Source organism: Puma concolor, chromosome D1 (assembly GCF_028749965.1).
Source record: "Puma concolor isolate L17-30 chromosome D1, mPumCon1.1.hap2, whole genome shotgun sequence".
Classification (NCBI taxonomy): Eukaryota; Metazoa; Chordata; class Mammalia; order Carnivora; family Felidae; genus Puma; species Puma concolor.
The window spans coordinates 7,397,691-7,417,211 of NC_141676.1; the positions used below are offsets into that span (position 1 = coordinate 7,397,691).

At 59.0% G+C, this 19,521-nt stretch overlaps 1 protein-coding gene across 9 annotated transcripts in view; it reads left to right on the forward strand.

Moving 5' to 3' along the window:
- The window catches only part of NRXN2 (neurexin 2), a 99,970-nt gene that overhangs the window by 41,765 nt on the left and 38,684 nt on the right, over positions 1–19,521 (forward strand). For 7 of the 9 annotated variants that reach the window (XM_086677023.1, XM_086677026.1, XM_086677024.1 and 4 more), the window contains 10 exons: positions 139–300; positions 989–1,427; positions 4,804–5,190; positions 5,369–5,572; positions 11,516–11,542; positions 13,095–13,214; positions 13,577–13,958; positions 14,565–14,755; positions 16,387–16,560; positions 16,968–17,087. In XM_086677023.1, the coding sequence (XP_086533149.1) occupies positions 139–300; positions 989–1,427; positions 4,804–5,190; positions 5,369–5,572; positions 11,516–11,542; positions 13,095–13,214; positions 13,577–13,958; positions 14,565–14,755; positions 16,387–16,560; positions 16,968–17,087 (2,206 nt within the window). Of the gene's footprint in view, positions 1–138; positions 301–988; positions 1,428–4,803; positions 5,191–5,368; positions 5,573–11,515; positions 11,543–13,085; positions 13,215–13,576; positions 13,959–14,564; positions 14,756–16,386; positions 16,561–16,967; positions 17,088–19,521 lie in introns of all 9 variants that reach the window. The other 2 variants (XM_086677022.1, XM_086677025.1) reach the window with 2 other exon arrangements.

A 19,521-nucleotide genomic window follows, 5' to 3' on the forward strand; every position in this document is an offset into this window, starting at 1 on the left:
AAGACAAGCAGACATAAAAATGGGGGTCCCCCTCCCCCGCAGCCCCCTGGCCCCTCCCTTGCCCAGCCCATGGCTTTTCCCAGGGGGTTGATGCCGGTTGTCTCCTTGTCTCTCCCCCTCCCTCCCTGGGCTGGGCAGGTGACCATCTCAGTGGACGGGATCCTGACCACCACAGGCTACACGCAGGAGGATTACACCATGCTGGGCTCTGATGACTTCTTCTACATTGGGGGCAGTCCCAACACGGCTGACCTACCGGGCTCACCCGTCAGCAACAACTTTATGGGCTGCCTGAAGGACGTGAGTAGGTCTAGGAAGGGTCTGGGGTCAGCCAGGAAACCCTTTGGTCCCTGTCTTCAGCATGATTTAGTCTGACCTGGCCAACCGCCTGGTTCCTCTGTTCCTTCCAAGGTGGTGGGAGACCTCTCCTATTCAAAACCTAAGCCCCACTGACTCCATCAAGAAGCTTCTCTCTCATTTCCTTGAGCCTCTGAAGTCCCCCAGCCTCTCAGAGGACCCTGGAGGGCAGCTGCGGTACAGAGGAAAGACTGTTGGGCGTGAACACTAAAGCCCTGTGTTTGGTCCTGGGTCTTCCCCTCACTAGCTCTGTGACCTTGGCCAAGTCCCTTGGCCAGTCTAATTCTTAGTTTCCTCATCTATAAAATGAGTAGTCAGTGCCTACTTCTTAAGGTGGGTGTGAGGAGCAGATGAGAGTGTGAATAAAAATACTTTGGCCATCGGAAAATGTCAACTAGATGGTAGCAGAGATTGTCTTGCCATTGTCGTGAACCGCAGTCCCGCAGACAATGAGGGCTGTCCCGCTAGTGCTGGGCTGGAAGACGGAACCCGGAAAATAAGTGGGGCAAGGGAGGTGCTGGTTCACAGCCTCTGTGCACGAAGTTCTAGAACAGAGGTCCACGCTGGGCAGGAGTGGCCAGGCCCTGAGCCGCTTTTGCTTCTTCACCCCTGACCCCACCCCTCCCTGCAGGTGGTCTATAAGAATAATGACTTCAAGCTGGAACTGTCTCGCCTGGCAAAGGAAGGGGACCCCAAGATGAAGCTGCAGGGGGACCTGTCATTCCGCTGTGAGGATGTGGCTGCCCTGGACCCTGTGACCTTTGAGAGTCCTGAGGCTTTTGTGGCGCTGCCCCGCTGGAGTGCCAGACGCACCAGCTCCATCTCCCTAGACTTCCGTACCACTGAGCCCAACGGGCTGCTGCTCTTCAGCCAGGGCCGGCGGGCCGGGGCCGGGGCCGGCAGCCACAGCTCTGCCCAGCGGGCCGACTACTTTGCCATGGAGCTGCTGGATGGCTACCTCTACCTGCTGCTGGACATGGGCTCTGGGGGCATCAAGCTGCGGGCATCTAGCCGCAAGGTCAACGATGGCGAGTGGTGCCACGTGGACTTCCAAAGGGACGGGCGCAAAGGTCAGGAGGCCTCTGGTCCCTTCCACTCTCCTCCCAGACACTCCTCTCCCCCCCCCCACCCCCCGCCCTGACATTCTTTCCAGGTCCCTTCCACTGCTGTCCCACCCCTTCCTCTGGCCCTGTCAGCCCCTTCGCTGTCCCTCCTTGTCATGGCGCACTGACAGAAGGAGCATAGTGTTTGGAGTCAGCAGACCTGGAGTCGCACCTCTGCTCTCCCACTTACTGTGTGTGTGACCTTAGGCCCTTTATTCAACCCCTTGAAGCCCTAGTTTCATTATTTATAAAACCCTAGTTTCATTATCTACATCCATTACACTGGAGGTCCTTAAGAGAAGAAAATAAGAAAATACCTGTAAAAGCATTAGCACCGTGCCTAACATAGAGTAGACATCCCATTCTCCTTCCCCCCCCCCAAAAAAAAAACCCCAAACTTCCCAACCACGCCTCCCTTCTATCTAGCTAGGTCCATGCAACTCTCTTTCATTAATTACTCAACAAATTCTTACTGAGTACCTATGGAGCGCCAGGCGCTGTCCAAGGTGCTGGGACGGGGATGGCGGTGACTCAAAGGTCTTTGCTGTCATGGAGCTCAGGCTCTGGTTGGGGGCGACACGGACGCTAAACAACCTGGCACTCCCACCTGGTGAGGCTTCTAGCCTCAGTAAAGCAGCAGGGCAGAGAGTGCTCGGGCCAGGCAGGTGCTGTTTCTCAAACCTTGTGTTGCTTCCAGCCACCCCTTTACTCTTCCTTTTCAGTCTTCTTTTCCCATTCTCTTGTTTCCTGCCCATTGCTCTTTTCCTCTTTTCCATCTTGTTGACCATGAGAGAACGAATTGATGTAAAGGGGAGCTGACACATTATCCAGTGTAAGCACTTAGCAGCGTCAGCTAAATTGTGCTCCCCAGCTGTCACTGCACCAGACCTTTGAGACTGGGTGGAAGGATGGTCTCCCCCCCCACAGGAGCACTGTGGCCCCTGGAAGCATCAACCTTTCGTGGCTGGCTGTTTCTTCCTTTCTCTTCTCCAGAGAAATGTCGCCTTTCCTGGGCTTTACAGCACATGCGTTCATCCCCCAGTTTTGTCTCATGATGGTACCCGGGGGTCTTCACAGGGCACTTGCTGCCTCCCAGGGTCTCCACACAGGTGATTAGTAACTCTCTAGATCGGAAGTCTGTCCAGGCCTTGCAGAGAACCCCTCTCTCTCTCTTCTCCTTAGCCTCCCACAGATCTCCAGAGCCCACATACCAGGTCTGGCTGGTCCCTGGGTCGCTGTTTGACCAGCTCTGGGCCATCTCTGATGTCCCACATTCATTTATGCACCTAAGCCCAGACTTGGGGCAGTCATCGCAACAAAGCTCTCCTTGACCTTTTCCCTGTTTGTTTTTTAATTGTGTTAAATTACACGTAACATTTACCATTTTAACCATTTTTAAAGTGCACAGTTCAGTGGCATTAAGGACATCCACACTGCTGTACAATCATCACCGCCGTCCACCTCCAGAATATTTTCATCTTCCCAAACTGAAACGCTATCCCCGTGAAACACTAACTCCCTAGTCCCCCTCCCCCCAGTCCCTGACAGCCACCATCCCACTTTCTGTTTCTATGAATTGACTACTTCAGGGACCTCCTAAATGGAGGGACCTCCTGTAAATGGAATCACACAATAATTGTCTTTTTGTGTCTGGCTCATTCCACTTAGCATGGTTTCAGGTTCATCCATGTTGTAGCATTGGGTCACTATTTCCTTCCTTTTTGTGGCCGAACACTATTCCATTGTATGTATCTGCCACATTTTGTTTGTCAGTTTATCTGCCGATGGGCACTTGGGTTGTCCCATCTCCATGTTTTGGAGCAAGGATCTTGGAGCAAGGCTTGTACTCACTTTAATTTCCTCTTGCTGACCCTCCATTATACACTCTCTTCCCACCTCTTCCTTTCCCTGTCTCTTCCTTCTCCCACATTTGGTTCATTTACTGAGAGTCTCGCTGGGCAACGTCCATGTCCAGGAGACCCTGGAGCTGGTGGGTAGAGCAGGCATCTGGGGAGTCTGCTACAAATAGAGATGCGGAGGGCCATATTGGAGGGGGGGGTGCTGGTGGAAGGGTAGGTGGTAGCAGCCAGACCCTAGAGCATCTGATGCCTTGTCGGGGAAGAACAAGCTAGGGCCATGTTAAATGGGGCCCAGGGGAGTGGCTTCTCTGGTTCAGGAAAGGTTTTGAGCAGAAGAAACCATGCTTTAGATAGAGTCCTGTCTGTAGAGGAGGTACTAATTCTGCTTCCTTAGTGACACCCCTGTGCCTAATGTAGACCAAATCCTCCTTACCTCTCTTTAACCTCATGGAGATAGCTAGACCTTTTCTTTTCTTTTTTCTTTTCTTTTCTTTTCTTTTCTTTTCTTTTCTTTTCTTTTCTTTTCTTTTCTTTTCTTTTTCTTCTCTTCTCTTCTCTTCTCTTCTCTTCTCTTCTCTTCTCTTTTCTTCTTATTTCTTGAAGAGTTCTTCTTGGGAAAAGAGAGAGGAAGGAAAAAGCATAGGAAAAAAATTATAAACAGAATACTTTCTAATGTATAGGTTTCTGCTTCTTAAGATCTCAGTAGAGGTTTTGAAGCTCCTACTTGATCCCAAATCTTTTTCCTAAGATAGCCAGCCTTTCCTTCCAAAGAAGTCGTAGTATGTAGGAGCTCTGTGCCTGGCATCCCCTCTCCTGGGTGTCGTCCTGTGTCCGGCTCCAGGACGGATCTGCTTACCCATCTTGCCCACCAGGCAGAGGGTTGGACAGTGCAGGCTCTGTGGTCCCACTGCCTGGCTGGCACTTTGGCTCCGTTCCTCACCCTCTGTGGTGCTTTGGGCAGGTCTCCCAATCTCCCTAAGCCTCACCTGCCATTTCAAGTCGGGGTCATAAAGGGCCAAGTTCATAGGGTTACCTTGCGACTCGGTGACATAAATGAAGTGCTAAGTGTCTGACATACAGTCACTAAAGTAGGGGGAAAACGCTTTGGATTCAAACCTCTCAGCCTCCTTAGTGTTCTCTGCCTCTGGTTTCCGGTCTAAGGGACGGGCTGGGGTAATGACCCTCGAATGATCTAGCCCCTTTGGGCATGTCCACCTCCTGTATATCCTCTGAGGACTCACTCAGGTACAGAAGGAGGAGTCTGGACAGAGGCCCACTGCACCCTGCAGCTGGGCTGGGGCTGGCTCACCTGAGTTCCTGAACTCAGAATCTCTGTTGAGTAGCATCCACAGCAGCAAGGAAGGCTGAGCTTCTGGCCCAGGGCTGCTGCAGGGTGTGGGGTGGGGGGTCGGGATCCCTTGCTGGCCCGCGGTGACTCTCGATCCTGCTTTCCTCACTGAGGCCCGCTCTCCCTCGATCCCTAGGCTCCATCTCGGTGAACAGCCGCAGCACGCCCTTCTTGGCCACTGGGGAGAGTGAGATTCTGGACCTGGAGAGCGAGCTGTACCTGGGCGGTCTCCCTGAGGGGGGGCGGGTGGACCTGCCCCTGCCCCCGGAGGTGTGGACGGCGGCGCTCCGGGCTGGCTACGTGGGCTGTGTTCGGGACCTCTTCATAGACGGGCGCAGCCGAGATCTTCGGGGCCTGGCCGAAGCTCAGGGGGCGGTGGGCATCGCCCCCTTCTGCTCCCGGGAGACACTGAAGCAGTGTGCGTCTGCCCCCTGCCGCAACGGGGGCATCTGTCGAGAGGGCTGGAACCGCTTCGTCTGTGACTGCATTGGGACCGGCTTTCTGGGGCGGGTCTGTGAGAGAGGTGAGGTTGCTTTCCTTCCAGGGGTCCCCACTGCCCCTCCTTGTGCCCCTTCCTCCTCGGGGTGCCCCTCATAGGCCAGCCCTGGGTCTGTCCTTGTAACGATCCTCTTGGTTTTCCCTCTCCCTCCACTGGCCTTCGGCCGTGCCCTGATTTCCCTCTTCCGTTACCTCTGGGGCAGAGGCCACGGTCCTGAGCTACGATGGCTCCATGTACATGAAGATCATGCTGCCGAACGCCATGCACACGGAGGCAGAGGATGTGTCCCTGCGCTTCATGTCCCAGCGGGCCTACGGGCTAATGATGGCCACCACCTCCAGGGAGTCAGCCGACACCCTGCGCCTTGAGCTGGACGGGGGCCAGATGAAGCTCACTGTCAACCTCGGTAACGACCCCGCCCTGTGTTCTGGCCCCTTCCCTGTCCCTGCCTCTGAGCACACCCCCTCTGTCTGGAGAAGCTGGTGGTGGCACCTCCAAGAGTGGGAAGTGGGGAGGGGCCGGCCTCAGCCAGAGCCCCTGAAAGCTTCATCCCCAGCAAGGGTGCACAGCGTAGGGGATGCTCCGTGCTTGGCAACACTGCGTATGGGGGGCACCCCGAGTCTGGCCGTGCCCTCTGCCCAAGTGTGTCTGGGCGCGACCGCCGCCCTCCCGGGGGCGCTCATTTGGGTTTGGTGGCGTCTGTCCTGCATACACACGTCACAGCGTCGCTCATTCTGGGCTGTCGGCTCATCCACTTACTCATTCGCTGGTTCATTCATTTGGGAAGGGCTTGCGGGTGCCTAGCGGTGCCGAGGCTGAGCCCAGGGCAGTGGCAGATCTGGAGCTGAGGAGGACACAGCTTCTCTCACGGGCTCTGCGTTTGAAGAGCCGTGTCTGTCTGCGTGCATAGGTGTGCGCAGGTGACACTGGACGCCTGGGGACAGATCTTCCCTTGTCTGCTTTCACGTTTGCGTCCCGTGGCTGCCCTTTGAAGCCGCAGGGTCACCTGATGGGCTGTGCCAGGCCTGTTTTATAGACTGTAGAATTCATATACTGACTCCTCCGATGTCATAAAGCCAGCAGTGGCTGGGGTCGGAGCCCAGACTCCACGCCAGGTCATTTGCCCTGAAGTACAGCGTCTCCCCACTGCCTCTCACAGAGCTGGGGTGGGCGGAGGGCGTCAGGGGCCCTCGCCGTCCCTGCCCCTGCCCAGATGAGCCCAGATCAGCTCCGCTTCGCAGGCAGTCCCCAGGGTGTCCACGCGGGGGCGGGGGGGCACCATCAGGCCGGTTGGGGCAAAAAAACAAAAACAAAAACACAGCAGGTGCACTCACTCAGCTCCTATTTACGGGAAGTAAGTGCCACTGTATTCTGAACCTGGGTTACAATAGCAACGAAGACCAGGACCCCGCCGTCGCGGGGCTTCGGTCAGGGGAACACTGGAAGTTGGAGGTCCTCAGCCGTCCAGGCTGGACTCACAGCTGTCCATTTCACCCTAGCCTCTCTAAACGCAAAGGCGTATAGCACCCAAGGGCCTGCCACGTAGGCAGATGCGGGCCATGAAGGTTCCTTGTTATGTCCTCAACTGGAGAGAACTCAGAGGATTTGAGCTTTGAAATATCTGGATTTCACCCTAACTTTCATCTCTAGGCCATTTGTGGGACAGATGGTGGCCTTTTGGGGACCCATTGCCTTGTTAATAAATTTATACTACATCTTTCCTCTTCCCCTTTGGACCACTTGGCCTTGGTACCCATAGGACAAGGATTTGCCGAGCAAGTTGGGGGCAGGAGGTAGGGAGGTGTGCAGGCAGTAAGGGCCTCAGACTTGGGGAACTGAAGAAGCTCAGCTTCTGACCACCGTCACAGCCCCCAGAGCGGGTGGTGGGTGTCAGTGCTGCAGGGGGGACGTGGGAAGGGAAACACGCTTTGGCCAACATTCCGTGGTCCGTACCACGTCCCCTAGCACCTCTGAAATGGTCACAGGAGGAAGGTGCCAGTCCAGGACCCCATGAGTGGCCCTGGGGTTCTCAGACTGCTCTGGCTGTGTACCCAGACCCAGCACAAGCCACTCCTTCGCCTAGGAGGTGTGTCCTCTGTGCAGTAAGCTCATGGCTCTGTGTGCTCGGAAGTGATCCCGCAGGGAAAGTCTCTGGCCCTCTATCTGCAGGGAAGGCCGATGCCTCTTCCTTACTTGAACTGTCTTAGGTGCGTGGGGAAGAAGCTTGGGTTCCTTGATATTAGACAGGAGGCGGTGTTATCGGCCAGGAACATGTTCTCTGGCGGATCCTCAGGACCTTCGCCCGTAGGATCTACCCTCTCCTTCCCACTGGCGTACTTTTCTGTCTGTGCCTCATAAGTACTTAGAAATCAGAGAACCAGGTGGCCCTCAGGATGCCACTGGCTCTCACCTTTCACTGCCTCTCATCCCTGGCCATGCTGGGTCCCACGCGCAGAGATGCTATCTCTACTATGCCCCGTGACAAGCCGTGACCAAGTGCTTGGTGCAGATGCCTCTGTCCGCAATGCTCAGCGATGCGTGTACAAGGAGGAGTGTGGCCGCTGTGTGATCTGCACCCAGCCATTCAGCCTCAGGCTCTGATGGGAAGAGCACTGGGCCTGGGGCCAGGAGATCTGGGTTTCGGGCCCGGTCTCTTTGACCGCTGGGTAAGTCATTTCTCTCTTCTGAGTCTGTTTCTTTCTGTAGAATGAGGCTAAGGATCCTTGCTCTGCTTACCTTCTGTGGCGGTTTTCAGGCTCCCATGGAATAATGGGAGTGAAGACATTGTAAAGATGCAAGCCACACGTGTAGAGACTCACCCAGCCCTTCTCGAAAGAAAATCTAATGGGAGTAGAGACCTAAGCTTAGAACCAGGCCTGGGGGCTTGCTTCCACACTGCATGACCCGGTCTGGCCCCTGCTTCCCCATCCTGCTGGCTACCAGGGCCTGTGGGGCCTCGCAGGCAGGGAACCACACCAAGGCTCTGATCCCGGGCTGGACTCGCTCCCGGGGAGCAGAGAGAAGCCTCACAAGGCTTGGTCTCTCGCGTCAAAGTCTCATCCTGTAGGGAGGGAGGGAAGGCAGACATACGCAGGCATCTGTGCAACCTGTCAGAGGCTCAGTGGAATGACTTGGACGTGGGGCTGGTCCTAAAGAGGAAACCAAGGCTGCCGGTGACCACTTGGTGGGACAGCTGGGAGGAGGCACTCAGTGCCAGCTTCGGGAGGCACGGTGTTTGCCGGGCCAGAAAAGGCTGACAAGGAGCTGCTGCCTCCTTCCAGGCCGAGGATGCTAGAGAAACTGGATTGTGTCTCCTGCCCTGTCCCTAGGCCTCCACCGTGCCTGCAGACCCCAAGCAAGTACCCTAAGGTCTGCTGGCCCTGAGCAGGGTGGTTGATTTCTGTTCCCAGGGAATGTTAGAGTCCCCGGGATTCTTCACCCTGTTCCAGTGTGACCTGTGTTCCCGGTCCTTTTGCCCTTGGTATGGCCTCTTGGGCCATTGCCCCACCTAGCCTGTCCCTTGCCGCCCTCCCTGGAGTTGCCCTCCACCAGCTGTGCTCCTGCAGCCCCAGCTGTCAGTGAGGCTAACGTGAAGGATGTATTGTAACTGAAGAATCTCCAAGCTGGAGGAACCCTTAAAAGTTATCTCCTCCAGCCAGCTCCACCCCCGCCCCATATGTGAATTACCTGTTAGTTCCTCCATCGCTGCTCAGATGCCATTCATGTCAGGAGCTCCCCACCTCTTATGGCCATTCTAATCACTGGGTCATTCTTCCTTAGCGTCAACTTCTGAAATTCCCTCTTGTGGACCTAGTTCTGCCCTCTCAAGGCCATACAGAGTAAGCCTAACTCTTGTTCGTGTAAGCCGGGCTGAATACACATTATGTTCCAAGGTCCATCAATCCCTGAGGCCATGGAAGGGTGTTTTGTTCCCACCTGGGGCTCTCGGTAGTTCACAGGCACCTTGCATAGGCTGGGCAGCCGGGGAGATTGCTCTGAACAAGAACTGCATACTGTCACTCTGTGATGTCACTTCTGAGATGAGCCTCTGGCCCATGGGCTCCTGAGGCTCCTTGCATGGGAGACTTGGACCCACCGTCTCCAAACTGTGGAGCCTGGGTGGGGCAGGGGATCAGGTGGGGGTATGGGATGGGAAGCCTGGCTTCTTCACTCTGGGTTCCTTCACATGCCGGTGACCTCTTCCCACCTGTTTGTTTCCCTACACACTCATAACCCCATCCTGGTCTCTATGTTCAGCCAGGACTTTGGTGAGTCTGTGCAGACCTGTCACTTCTGTTCATTTCCTGCACGGGTCACTAGCTAATGCCGCCTGAGCTGGGCTCTGGGCGGGTGTGTGCACGAAGGTGGGTGCTTCTCATCGCTCCCACTTTCTGCTTGCCTCCGGGGTGGTGCCGGCCCCCTCCTGGGGTGCCCATCCTCACGGGGTGTCGGCTCTCCTCCAACCCCACTGCAGTGGGGCTTCTGAGGGTGGAGTCACTGCAGGGGGTGGGGACTTGGAGCTGACACCTCTTCTCTGGACAGATGGACCCCCCATTCCTGGCGCCCACCCCTGCTAGGGAAGGGAAGAACTGAGCTCTTCCCAATAGGGGATCGGCCTGTCCTTCCAGCCCCTTTTTTCTTTTTTGGACCCTTCATTGGTGAAGACTCTGCTGGCCCAAAGAGAGCCCCCGTGACCTGACTCCAGGCCTGGCACCCTCCCACCCTCCCACCCTGACATTCCCCTCCCCATCCCCCATCTAGCTTCTGCTTCCCTCTGCTCCCCCTTCCTTCCTCTTTTCTCTCTGCACCCTCTTGGCCTCCTTCCTCTCACTGTCCCTCTGACTTCCCCCTTGAACCTGCTCCGTTGCCTTCCCCTGCTGCTGCTTCCCTCCTTTGGTGCCAGGCTGTGGCTCAGGGTCCCGGCTGCTCCCCCCACTCTTCTGCTGCGGTTGACGACGCGTGTGGAGCTCAGCCGTACTGCCCGAGGGGCCCATGCCCCCAGAGCCACAGGGGAGCCTGTTTACCTCCACTGCAGGAACCTTCAGGGGCCCAAGGGATGCCAGATGCCCCCAGCCGCCTTTGTGTCCTGGGCCTAGGGGTGCAGGCAGAGCCTGTTCGGGGAGGAGCCATAGGATGCCAGGATATTCCCGGAAAGACAAGGGGCCGGCCCACTGAACACCTCTTTCTTGCTCTGGGCTCACAAGGCGAAAAGATGAAACTCAGAGAAAAGAGATTTGCCCACAGCCACACAATGAGATTGGGACCCAGCTCCTCTGCCTCCGGGTGCAGGACGTTCTGCAGCCCCAGCTCATCTGGGTCTGGTGGCATGGTGCAGGTGTCCCAAGGGCCCTAGGCCCCAATTTCATAGGACCCTAGTGCTCTGTTCCCCTTGCGAGGCTGGCCAACTGACATGTTGTGGGTCGTGTGTCCCATCAGAGGGATGGTCCAAGGCTCCGGAGCCCTGGGCTACAGTTCTATGTAGACGGTGTGCTTTCTGACCATGTGGGGCCGCCTGACCCTGGGGTCATAAGACAGCCATGCGGAGGCTGGGGCAGACTTTGCCTGTGGTGCCTGTTCGCCTCTGACTTGCTGGGTGTCCTCTGAAATCATACTTTGGGGGCCTCACGAGCCCCATCTGTGAGGCCTTGGCCCCTCCCTGAGAAAACAGATGGATTCTAGTTCCTCTTCAGGGTGAAAGATCGCCCTGTTCCCCAGTGGCAGCCTGGCATCCTCCATCAGGAAGGGTAGAAGGAAGGTTCCTGTAGGGGGTGGTGCTGGCCCCCTGGGACTTTGGGAGATGTGTGGCCGCGGGTAGGGAGCCCTGGGGCAGACCCCTCCATTTGGCTCAGAGCCCAGGGGGGGATGGGGAGTGATGTGTCACAACTTGGGCTCTGAGCAGGGGGTCGTCCCAGAGCAGGGGATGCAGGGAATCTGGCCCTCCCCACCCATCTCCCTCCGAGAGATGTGGAGATGTGGGGTTGGTCAAGCCCTCAGCCCCACGAAGATCCCCTGTACGACTGGGATTCCCAAGGTGCCATCTCCCTCAGACGTGAGAGGCCCCAGGCCCCTCTAAGACGGGAGGCGGCAAGCCCTCTTCCCATCACCTGATTGCCCTGCCTCCCAGTTCTGGGGAGGGTTGGAGCCCTCTTGGGGGCAGGAGGGACAGGGGTCCAACCGAGGAAGGGGAGAGGGCACCTGGGCACGCGTGGTCCCCGGAAAGTGGTCCTGGGGGGGAACCCCCGCCCGCAGACACCCCTCCCTGTGAAGGATGTAAAAAAAAAAGAAAACAAAAAACTTGTTCTGCCTTTTTGTCTCCCCTCCCCCTCTGCCCGCCCCACGGCCCCCCCAGACTGCCTGCGCGTCGGCTGCGCACCCAGTAAGTGGCTTCCCTCTTCTTCTGCCGAGCCCCCAGGGGCCTGGGATGCTGGACACTGGGATCTGGGGAGGGAGAGTGGGGGGGAGGAGAGCCTTCCTCGCAGGCTTGTGTGGGGGTTGGGCAGTGGGGGTGGTGGGAGGGGAGCAGGCATGAGAGCGGGTGGGGTAGTGTGGCTGTGGAGGGCAGAACGGGCCAAGCCAAGGTGAACCAAGAGGCGTTGGTGGAGGGCCCTGGGTCAGCATGCTCACTGAGAAAACGAAGGCCAGGGAGCCTTGTCATCTCAAGTCCCTGGGAGGGTGGGGCAAAGACTTGGGTGCACCTATGGCAGGAGACCCCCCTCCCTGTGGCCGGAAGAAGCCGGAGAAGAGCTGGGATATTCCGCTGCATCTCCAGAGGCGGCCACAAGGGGGCGGGCGAGGCACGCAGGAAAGAAGAGGAGGGTGGGGAACAGGGTCAGGGGTTCGAGGTTCAACGTTCAGCCCTCCACAGCTCCTGTGTTGGGAAGGGTGGGGGTGGCGCTGAGTTCCCATCACGCCGGGGCGCGTTCAGAAGGGACAGTGAGTCTCTCAGCTGGGGGTGAGGAGGAGAGCAGGTGTGGCCACCTCCGAGCATCCCAGGGTGCTGGGCTCAGTGCGGTCTCGGAGAGAGTGTTTCTGCATGGCATGCCCTGGTGTCGTGCGAGAGAGCACAGGAACCCGGCAGACACCGGCAGAGGGGGCCGTGTGCGCCCAGCGTGTGCCTCTGTGTGTTTGGTACCTGTGGGCGCGTGCGTGTTGAGCCCCGGCCCCGCTGGCGGGAGCCCTGGGAGTGCCGCAAAGTTGAGCATCCTTCTAAAGAAGAAGAGGTTTTGGTTTAGACCTGGAATCAGCGAATCCCGGCCTCGAATAAAGGGTCATAATTCCTAAGAAGCGTTCCCCTCTCTGCCCAGGTCGGTTGTGCTGTGTGTGTGATCGCATGTCGGGGTGCGTGGAGTTAACCAGAGGCGTACAGAAAGGTCACACCGGGTCCCTCTGTAGGCGGCGGGGGGGGGGGGGGGAGCTGTGTGTCTGCGTGAAGGTTTCACCGCCAGCAGCGAAGCCGCGGGCGCGCGCTCACATGTGCGGCACGGGGGTGGTCTGGGAGTTTGAAAAGGACAGGCCTCTGCCTCGATGCTGAGAATTTCACTGCTGGCTACACACACTGGCACTGACGCTCCTGAGAAGACTCGGGAAGAAAACGCTGGTTGTAGGTACGGGGCGGCTGTGTGCAGGGCCTCAGGGCACAACTCCAGAGGCACCGTTCGCATCCAATTCTGTTCCAGGGACGGCCTTGGGAGTTGCGCAAAGAGGCAGTGGGTGTTGTCTGGATTTCTGACTGGGTGTGGAAAGACTGGGTGAGCGTGTGTCCCCACGTGCGGGGGGTGGGGGTGCGTGTGGCACAGCTGGCCGCGTGCCTTAGGCCATAGGTGTGCAGCTGTGCGTGTGGGGGGGAGACTCTGTGCGCCTGGGCTGGGACCGGGAGCCACAGGCGAGCGAGCCGGAACGCCGCGCTCACTCCCCCCTTGGTGCCGCAGGTAAAGGCCCCGAGACGCTCTTTGCGGGACACAAGCTCAATGACAACGAGTGGCACACGGTGAGGGTGGTGCGGCGTGGCAAGAGCCTGCAGCTGTCTGTGGACAACGTCACCGTGGAGGGTGAGCGCGCTGAGCCCAGCAGGGTGGATACGCCTCCGGGGACCTGTGGACGGCCCTGTTCTTCTCGGTGACAACCGCCTGGCTTCCCTTCCTCGGGCAGCATTCTGGCAAACTCCCCGCTGCCGTTTCTCCCCGAGGGGTGGCATGTCACGGGGGGGCCCGGACGCCGTTGTCCCCGGTGCCCGTCAGCCCTGGGCCGGCAAGGTGTGCGGCCGCCGGCACCCCCACCGAGGGTGTCTGCCGATGTCTCTCCGGTGTGGCCCTCGTGTGGAGGGGAGGCTCCTGGCACCCTGGGGCCCAGCCCCAGAACCCTCCCCCCCGCCCAGCCTGTCCACCTCATCTCTGTCTCCGGTCCCGAGCAGGACAGATGGCGGGAGCCCACACGCGGCTAGAGTTCCACAACATTGAGACGGGCATCATGACAGAGCGGCGTTTCATCTCCGTGGTGCCCTCCAACTTCATCGGGCACCTGAGCGGGCTGGTGTTCAACGGCCAGCCCTACATGGACCAGTGCAAGGACGGCGACATCACCTACTGCGAGCTCAACGCCCGCTTCGGCCTGCGGGCCATTGTGGCCGATCCTGTCACCTTCAAGAGTCGCAGCAGCTACCTGGCGCTCGCCACGCTCCAAGCCTACGCTTCCATGCACCTCTTCTTCCAGTTCAAGACCACGGCCCCCGACGGGCTCCTCCTGTTCAACTCGGGCAACGGCAATGACTTCATTGTCATCGAGCTGGTCAAGGGGTGAGCTGCCACGCCCTGCGCCGCCGGCAAGGAAGGGGTCCCCTTCCCCTGCTGACCGAGATACGGCCCCCGCCACTGGCTGAGATATCCAGTCCCCTCAGACCACAGCTCGAGGTTCAGGTCCCCAGCCCCCCGCCAAGATGGAAGAGTGGCACCCCCTTTTCCAACCCGGTGACTCCCCGGTTCCTTCCTTGCCAGTGTCCTTGCCGTTCACCGTCCTGGCTCAGGCACGTCCTTTCTGCAGGCGGGAGGCAGGGCCCTGTCCCTATGGCCTCTCTTGCCTGAGGGGACCCCACCCTAGAGCAGCTGTGCCCTGCCCCCAGGGGCCCCTGCTGTCCCCACAAACCTCTCCCCCAACCAGCTCCTCGTCTGAGCCTGTCACAGGAGCCGGCTCCTCTGTGGCCCTCTGTCCCCATGTTGTCCCCATGATGGGACTTCACACCAGAGTCCTCTTGTACTGGGCTGGGTCCCTCCACCGTGGGCTCTCCCCCTCTATCCCCTCCTCCTGCGGCACGCAGGACCCCTGCGAGCCGTAGCTCCTCCTTACCCTCCCCTCCCAGTATTGCCTCCGCCTTGACCCAGTGTCTCCTCCCTACCGCGGGGCAGGTACATCCACTACGTGTTTGACCTGGGGAATGGCCCGTCCTTGATGAAGGGGAACTCAGACAAGCCGGTCAATGACAACCAGTGGCACAACGTGGTGGTGTCCAGGGACCCAGGCAACGTGCACACGCTCAAGATCGACTCCCGCACGGTCACGCAGCACTCCAATGGCGCCCGAAACCTCGATCTCAAAGGTGGGGCCTGGGGCCTGTGGAGAAGGCCTGGCCCTGACCCAGATGCCCCCTTGGCCCCAGCAAGACCCTCCCTCCCCCACACCGGCTGGCGTGCTCTTTCACTCACGTGATTCTCCCTCTCCCCTCCTGGCCTCGGTTTCCAGCTCCTTCCTATTCTTTTCTGTGTCCAGCCTGACGTTTTCCTGTCAAAGTTCTGTTCAGCTCTCCCGTGAGGCTGCCCTCAACACCGGAAGCCCGGCCGTGGGATGTGCCTCACGGGGAGCTTGGTGGCCTCACTCTAGAGCTAGGGGTGGGCAGTCCAGGGCTTCTGAAGACCTCTTGGTTGCCCAAGATTGAGAGGCCTGCCTTGGCTGAGGGCTGGAAAGAGGATGGGGAGCATAGTGTCCTGGCAGATAGCTCCCCCCGAGTGGGTGGGAGGGGACAGTTGATAAGGGGAGGGGGGGTTAGCCGCTGCGGGGTCCCTGCATGCGGCCTGTCCTATACACTGGGCATCGACTAGGCTCTGTCTGGGCACTCTTCTGGACCCAGGCTTCCCTGGGAGGCTCGGTGTCACATCGGGGTCACACATTCCCCAGGGGCCCTTAGGTAGCTATTGAAGTGGTCATTGGCTGCCCCCGGAAGGGGTGCTGGAGAGAACAGGGAAGAAGGAGGAACCTAGAGTCAAGGCCTTGGGACAAGAGCAAAGACGAGGCCTGCAGCTTCTCCAGAACCCTCTGGGGCAACACGAGCGACCTTCTTCATCTGCCCCAAGCAGCCCTCAGCCCCATGGAGACCCCCGCGTGGTCCGTGTGGCTCACATCGTCTGGGGTCGGGGAGGGTCCTCAGAGACCAGTGAAGTCACCCCCGCCTTGAGAAGGAGGAAATGGGAGAAGACGGGAGGCTAGGAGGCTTGCCTGAGGTCCCCAAGTGAGCTGGAGGCAGAGTGGGAACCAGAAGCCCGGTCAGGTGCCGGCCAGATCTTTCGGCTTAGTGCTGCCAATTCTCTCAGCTTCCAGAAGGGGGCAGCATGTCACAGATTATCCGAAGCGCTGGCAGACCCAAGGGTGGTCTGGGTTAGTCCTGTGTTGCATGGAGCCAGTGGCCAAGACCCCGTCTCGCTGAAGCTTGCGCCCTGGGCCGGCCAAGTCTTCCGGGGAGTTGGGCGCGATATGGCCAGGGCAGTGATGCGTGGGATCGGATGTCCCCGAGGAGAACTTCCTGGAGTCACCCAGAGTCCCCGGCCCAGCCCTAATTGTTGGGGAAAGGGAGCTGGGTTAGAGCACTCAGGAGAGAGAGGCCTGAGGGAGCTCAGGGAATAGGGGGAAGGGAGAGGGTGGGCGGCGCAGACAGGCCCTCACGTCTCTGAAAGGCCCTGATTACAGGCCGGAACTGGAATCAGCTGTGTGGGAGAGAGCATGGAGCCCGGTCTCCCAGCTGCTCCCCATCCCCCAAGCACCCCACCCTGGGCATCTGGGCTTCTCGGGGAGGGGAGCAGACAGATGGCAGAGTGGAGAAGGAAGAAGGAAGGGGGGGGGGGGTCGTGGGATCTCTCTACGGAAACCCGAGTCTGGGACGACCTGACAAGCAGATGCTGGTATCCTGGGAGGGGAATGGGGACCGGGATTCAGGTTTTGACCCCTCTCCCTTTACAGGGGAGTTGTACATTGGCGGTCTGAGCAAGAACATGTTCAGCAACCTGCCCAAGCTGGTGGCCTCCCGGGATGGCTTTCAGGGCTGCCTGGCCTCGGTGGACCTCAACGGACGCCTCCCAGACCTCATCGCCGACGCCCTGCACCGCATCGGGCAGGTGGAGAGGGGCTGTGACGGTGAGTGGCGGGTGCAGGAGTTGGGGGCGACTCTGCGGGCCGCAGGAGGGCGGGCCGCAGGAGGGCGGGCCGCAGGGCTTCGCTGGGGCAGCACAGTGGCCTTGCTTCTCAGGCCTCGCGGGAGCCTGTCCCCACAGCCCTGGGGCAGGGGTGCCGGGGGTGAAGGGTCACTCACTCTTCCCGTTGCCTCTCACCCTGGCCCCTTATCGCAGTTCAAAGCCAAGCCCAGCCGTCCCTGAGCACCCCTCCCCACCCGTGGCCAGCCCCCACGCCCTCGTCGGTTTTTGGCCCTTTGGTCCTGGCAGGACTGAGGGTGGGGCCTCTCACGGGCTCTGAAGCTTCCGCGCCTCCTGGGGAGGGAGGGGGCTTGGCTGAGTGGGGGGTGTTCTTCCTCCCGCCTCTTCCAGGCCCCAGCACCACCTGCACCGAAGAGTCCTGTGCCAACCAGGGTGTCTGCTTGCAGCAGTGGGATGGCTTCACCTGTGACTGCACCATGACTTCCTACGGAGGCCCTGTCTGCAATGACCGTGAGTTCCCGGGGGGATCTGGCCCCTTCCCAGCCGTAGGGACTGCCGGGGAGGAGAGAGGGTCTCTGAGAGCCATGCTGCTTGCTTCCTTCTTATCCCTTCTTGTTCTGAGAGCACGGGGCGGGGGGGGGGGGGGGGGGGGGGGGGGGGAGTGGGGGGAGGGGAGCTGCTGTCTGCTGTCGACCCTCGACCCCTTGGAGTCTTTCCTTTGGGGCCTGGGCGGGATTGCTGCTGCCTGAGCCCCTGGGGCAATCTGCTGATAAGACGGCCTCCTCCCTTTGCTCGGAGCTGGCTGGACGCTGCCCCCTTCACCTGTACCCAAAGATGTCAGCCTCTGTTGCTCTCCCTGTGAGATTTTGGTGATGGTCTTGACAGGTTTGATTTACCTGCTATAGCTCAGGACAGGGGGCAGGCGTCGACCTGCACCCCCTTTCCTCCGGTGCCCTCGGGAGAGTGCAGCGGAAGTCTCCAATTTCCTGCCCAGAGTCGGCCCGCTCCCAAGGGGGCAGGCTCAGGAGATTCCCAGGAGGCCAGGCCGCTGGACAGCTGGCTTCCCTAGACAGCAGTCATGCTGTTCCCGACTACCCCCCTCCCCCCCCCCCCCCCCCCCCCCCCCCCCCCCCGCCAAGGATCTCAGCTGTAGGTGGTCCCCTTGGAGCCACAAGGACACTCCTTAGCGTCCTTGCCTCGTTCTTCTCCCTGTCTGGGCATCTGTCTGCCAACTTGCATATTGTCTGAGGCCCCTCCCTAGAGAGGGCACTGTCAGCGGCAGTTTCTGGTACCGGGGCTTGGTGGCCAACAGTGGGTTAGGGCTTGGCAGAGGGAGGGCAGCAGGGGCAGGAAGCGGAGAGAGGGCGACTCCTATCTGAGGGGGGCTGCGGAGTTTCTCTCGGACGACTGGCCTGCGGGCAGCAGCGAGGAAGAGGGCAGTCTTCTCGGGCATCACCTGAATGGTCTTCCTTCGGGGTAGCCCTGTGGAGAGACCAGGGGTGTGGCCAGTCAGCTGCCTGGGAAAAGACACACACACACACACACACACACACACACACACACACACACCACTCAGGACTGGGCTTTTTCATTTTACAAACATGGGGACCGAGGCCTGGAGGGGTCAGTGGATTTCTGGGGGTAGTTAATAGTAGACGTGGGCTAAGAACTGGGGTCGGTGCCTTTGCTTCCCTGCCACGTCTTGGAGCCGTAGTCATCCGGGCACAAGTCCTGAGTTTCTTACAGGATCCACCTACAAGTTCCAGGGACTGGGTTCTTGGGCAGATCTTGGTTCTTCCTTCTCCGTGGGAAGCATGTCCTGCCCTCTTCCTCAGCACTGTTGGGGGGCTCTGAGGCCTGGCCCAGGCTTGAGGATCTCCGCTTCCTGTTCCCATCCTGTCTTCAGGGTTTTCCTCGTCTGACCTGCTCCTCTCTGTTCCTCCCAAAGCCCCCAGACGATGTCCCCCAGGGCTCAGGGACACTGGAGCCCTGGCTCCCCGGGGAAGAAAGACAGGGCGGGGCCTCTTTCTATCCAGCTCACTCACTGTGCACAGATCTGGAGACGATGGTAACTTTGATGCTTAACAGTAATAATCCCCACTGGTTGTTTAGCGTTTGGCAGTTCACAAAGCTCTTTTAATTTATTCCTCAGTGAAGGCAGTGGGCTGGAGACCGACCGTCCTGTTTAACTGATGGGGAAACCGAGGCCACTTGCATGCCCTAAATTCTCGGGTGCTGGGGGGATAGAGTACGGCTGGAACCTGGGAGCTCCTGACTCCATTACCTCCTGCTGCTCATTTAGTCCCGGGTGGTGTTGCTGAAAGTGGGCATTTCTTTTTTTTTTTAATTTTTTTAATGTTTATTTATTTTTGAGAGAGACAGACAGACAGAGACAAAGACAGAGTGTGAATGGAGGGTGGGGGAAGGCAGACAGAGAGGGAGACACAGAATCGGAAGCAGACTCCAGGCTCCGAGCTGTCAGCACAGAGCCCGACGCGGGGCTCGAACTCACGAACCACGAGATCATGACCTGAGCCGGAGTCGGATGCTCAACCGACTGAGCCCCCCAGGCGCCCCTAATAGTGGGCATTTCTTGCCTGGGATGCAAAGGATCAAGGTCGAGAAGTACTGCTGCCCACTGTCACTACTACACTGGCACACACCGGAGCCTTCTGGAAGCGGGCATAGAGATTGTTGGGAATTTAGGGAGTTATGTCATCTTTCAGCGAGGGTGGGAAGAGAGGCTGGAACAGCTTCTTCAGGTTCCAGGAAGGTGGGAGGCAGGGAGACTCGGGGCTGGGGAGCAGGGCATATCTTGGGAAGAATCACCATCCCTGAGCACTGGTCTGTGTCTGGTGGCAGGCCTGAGCAGAGCCGTGGAGGTCAAGACAAGGTGGGTGCAACCGGCAGCTGCTGGGATTCTGCCTGCTGCTTCCCCCGATAC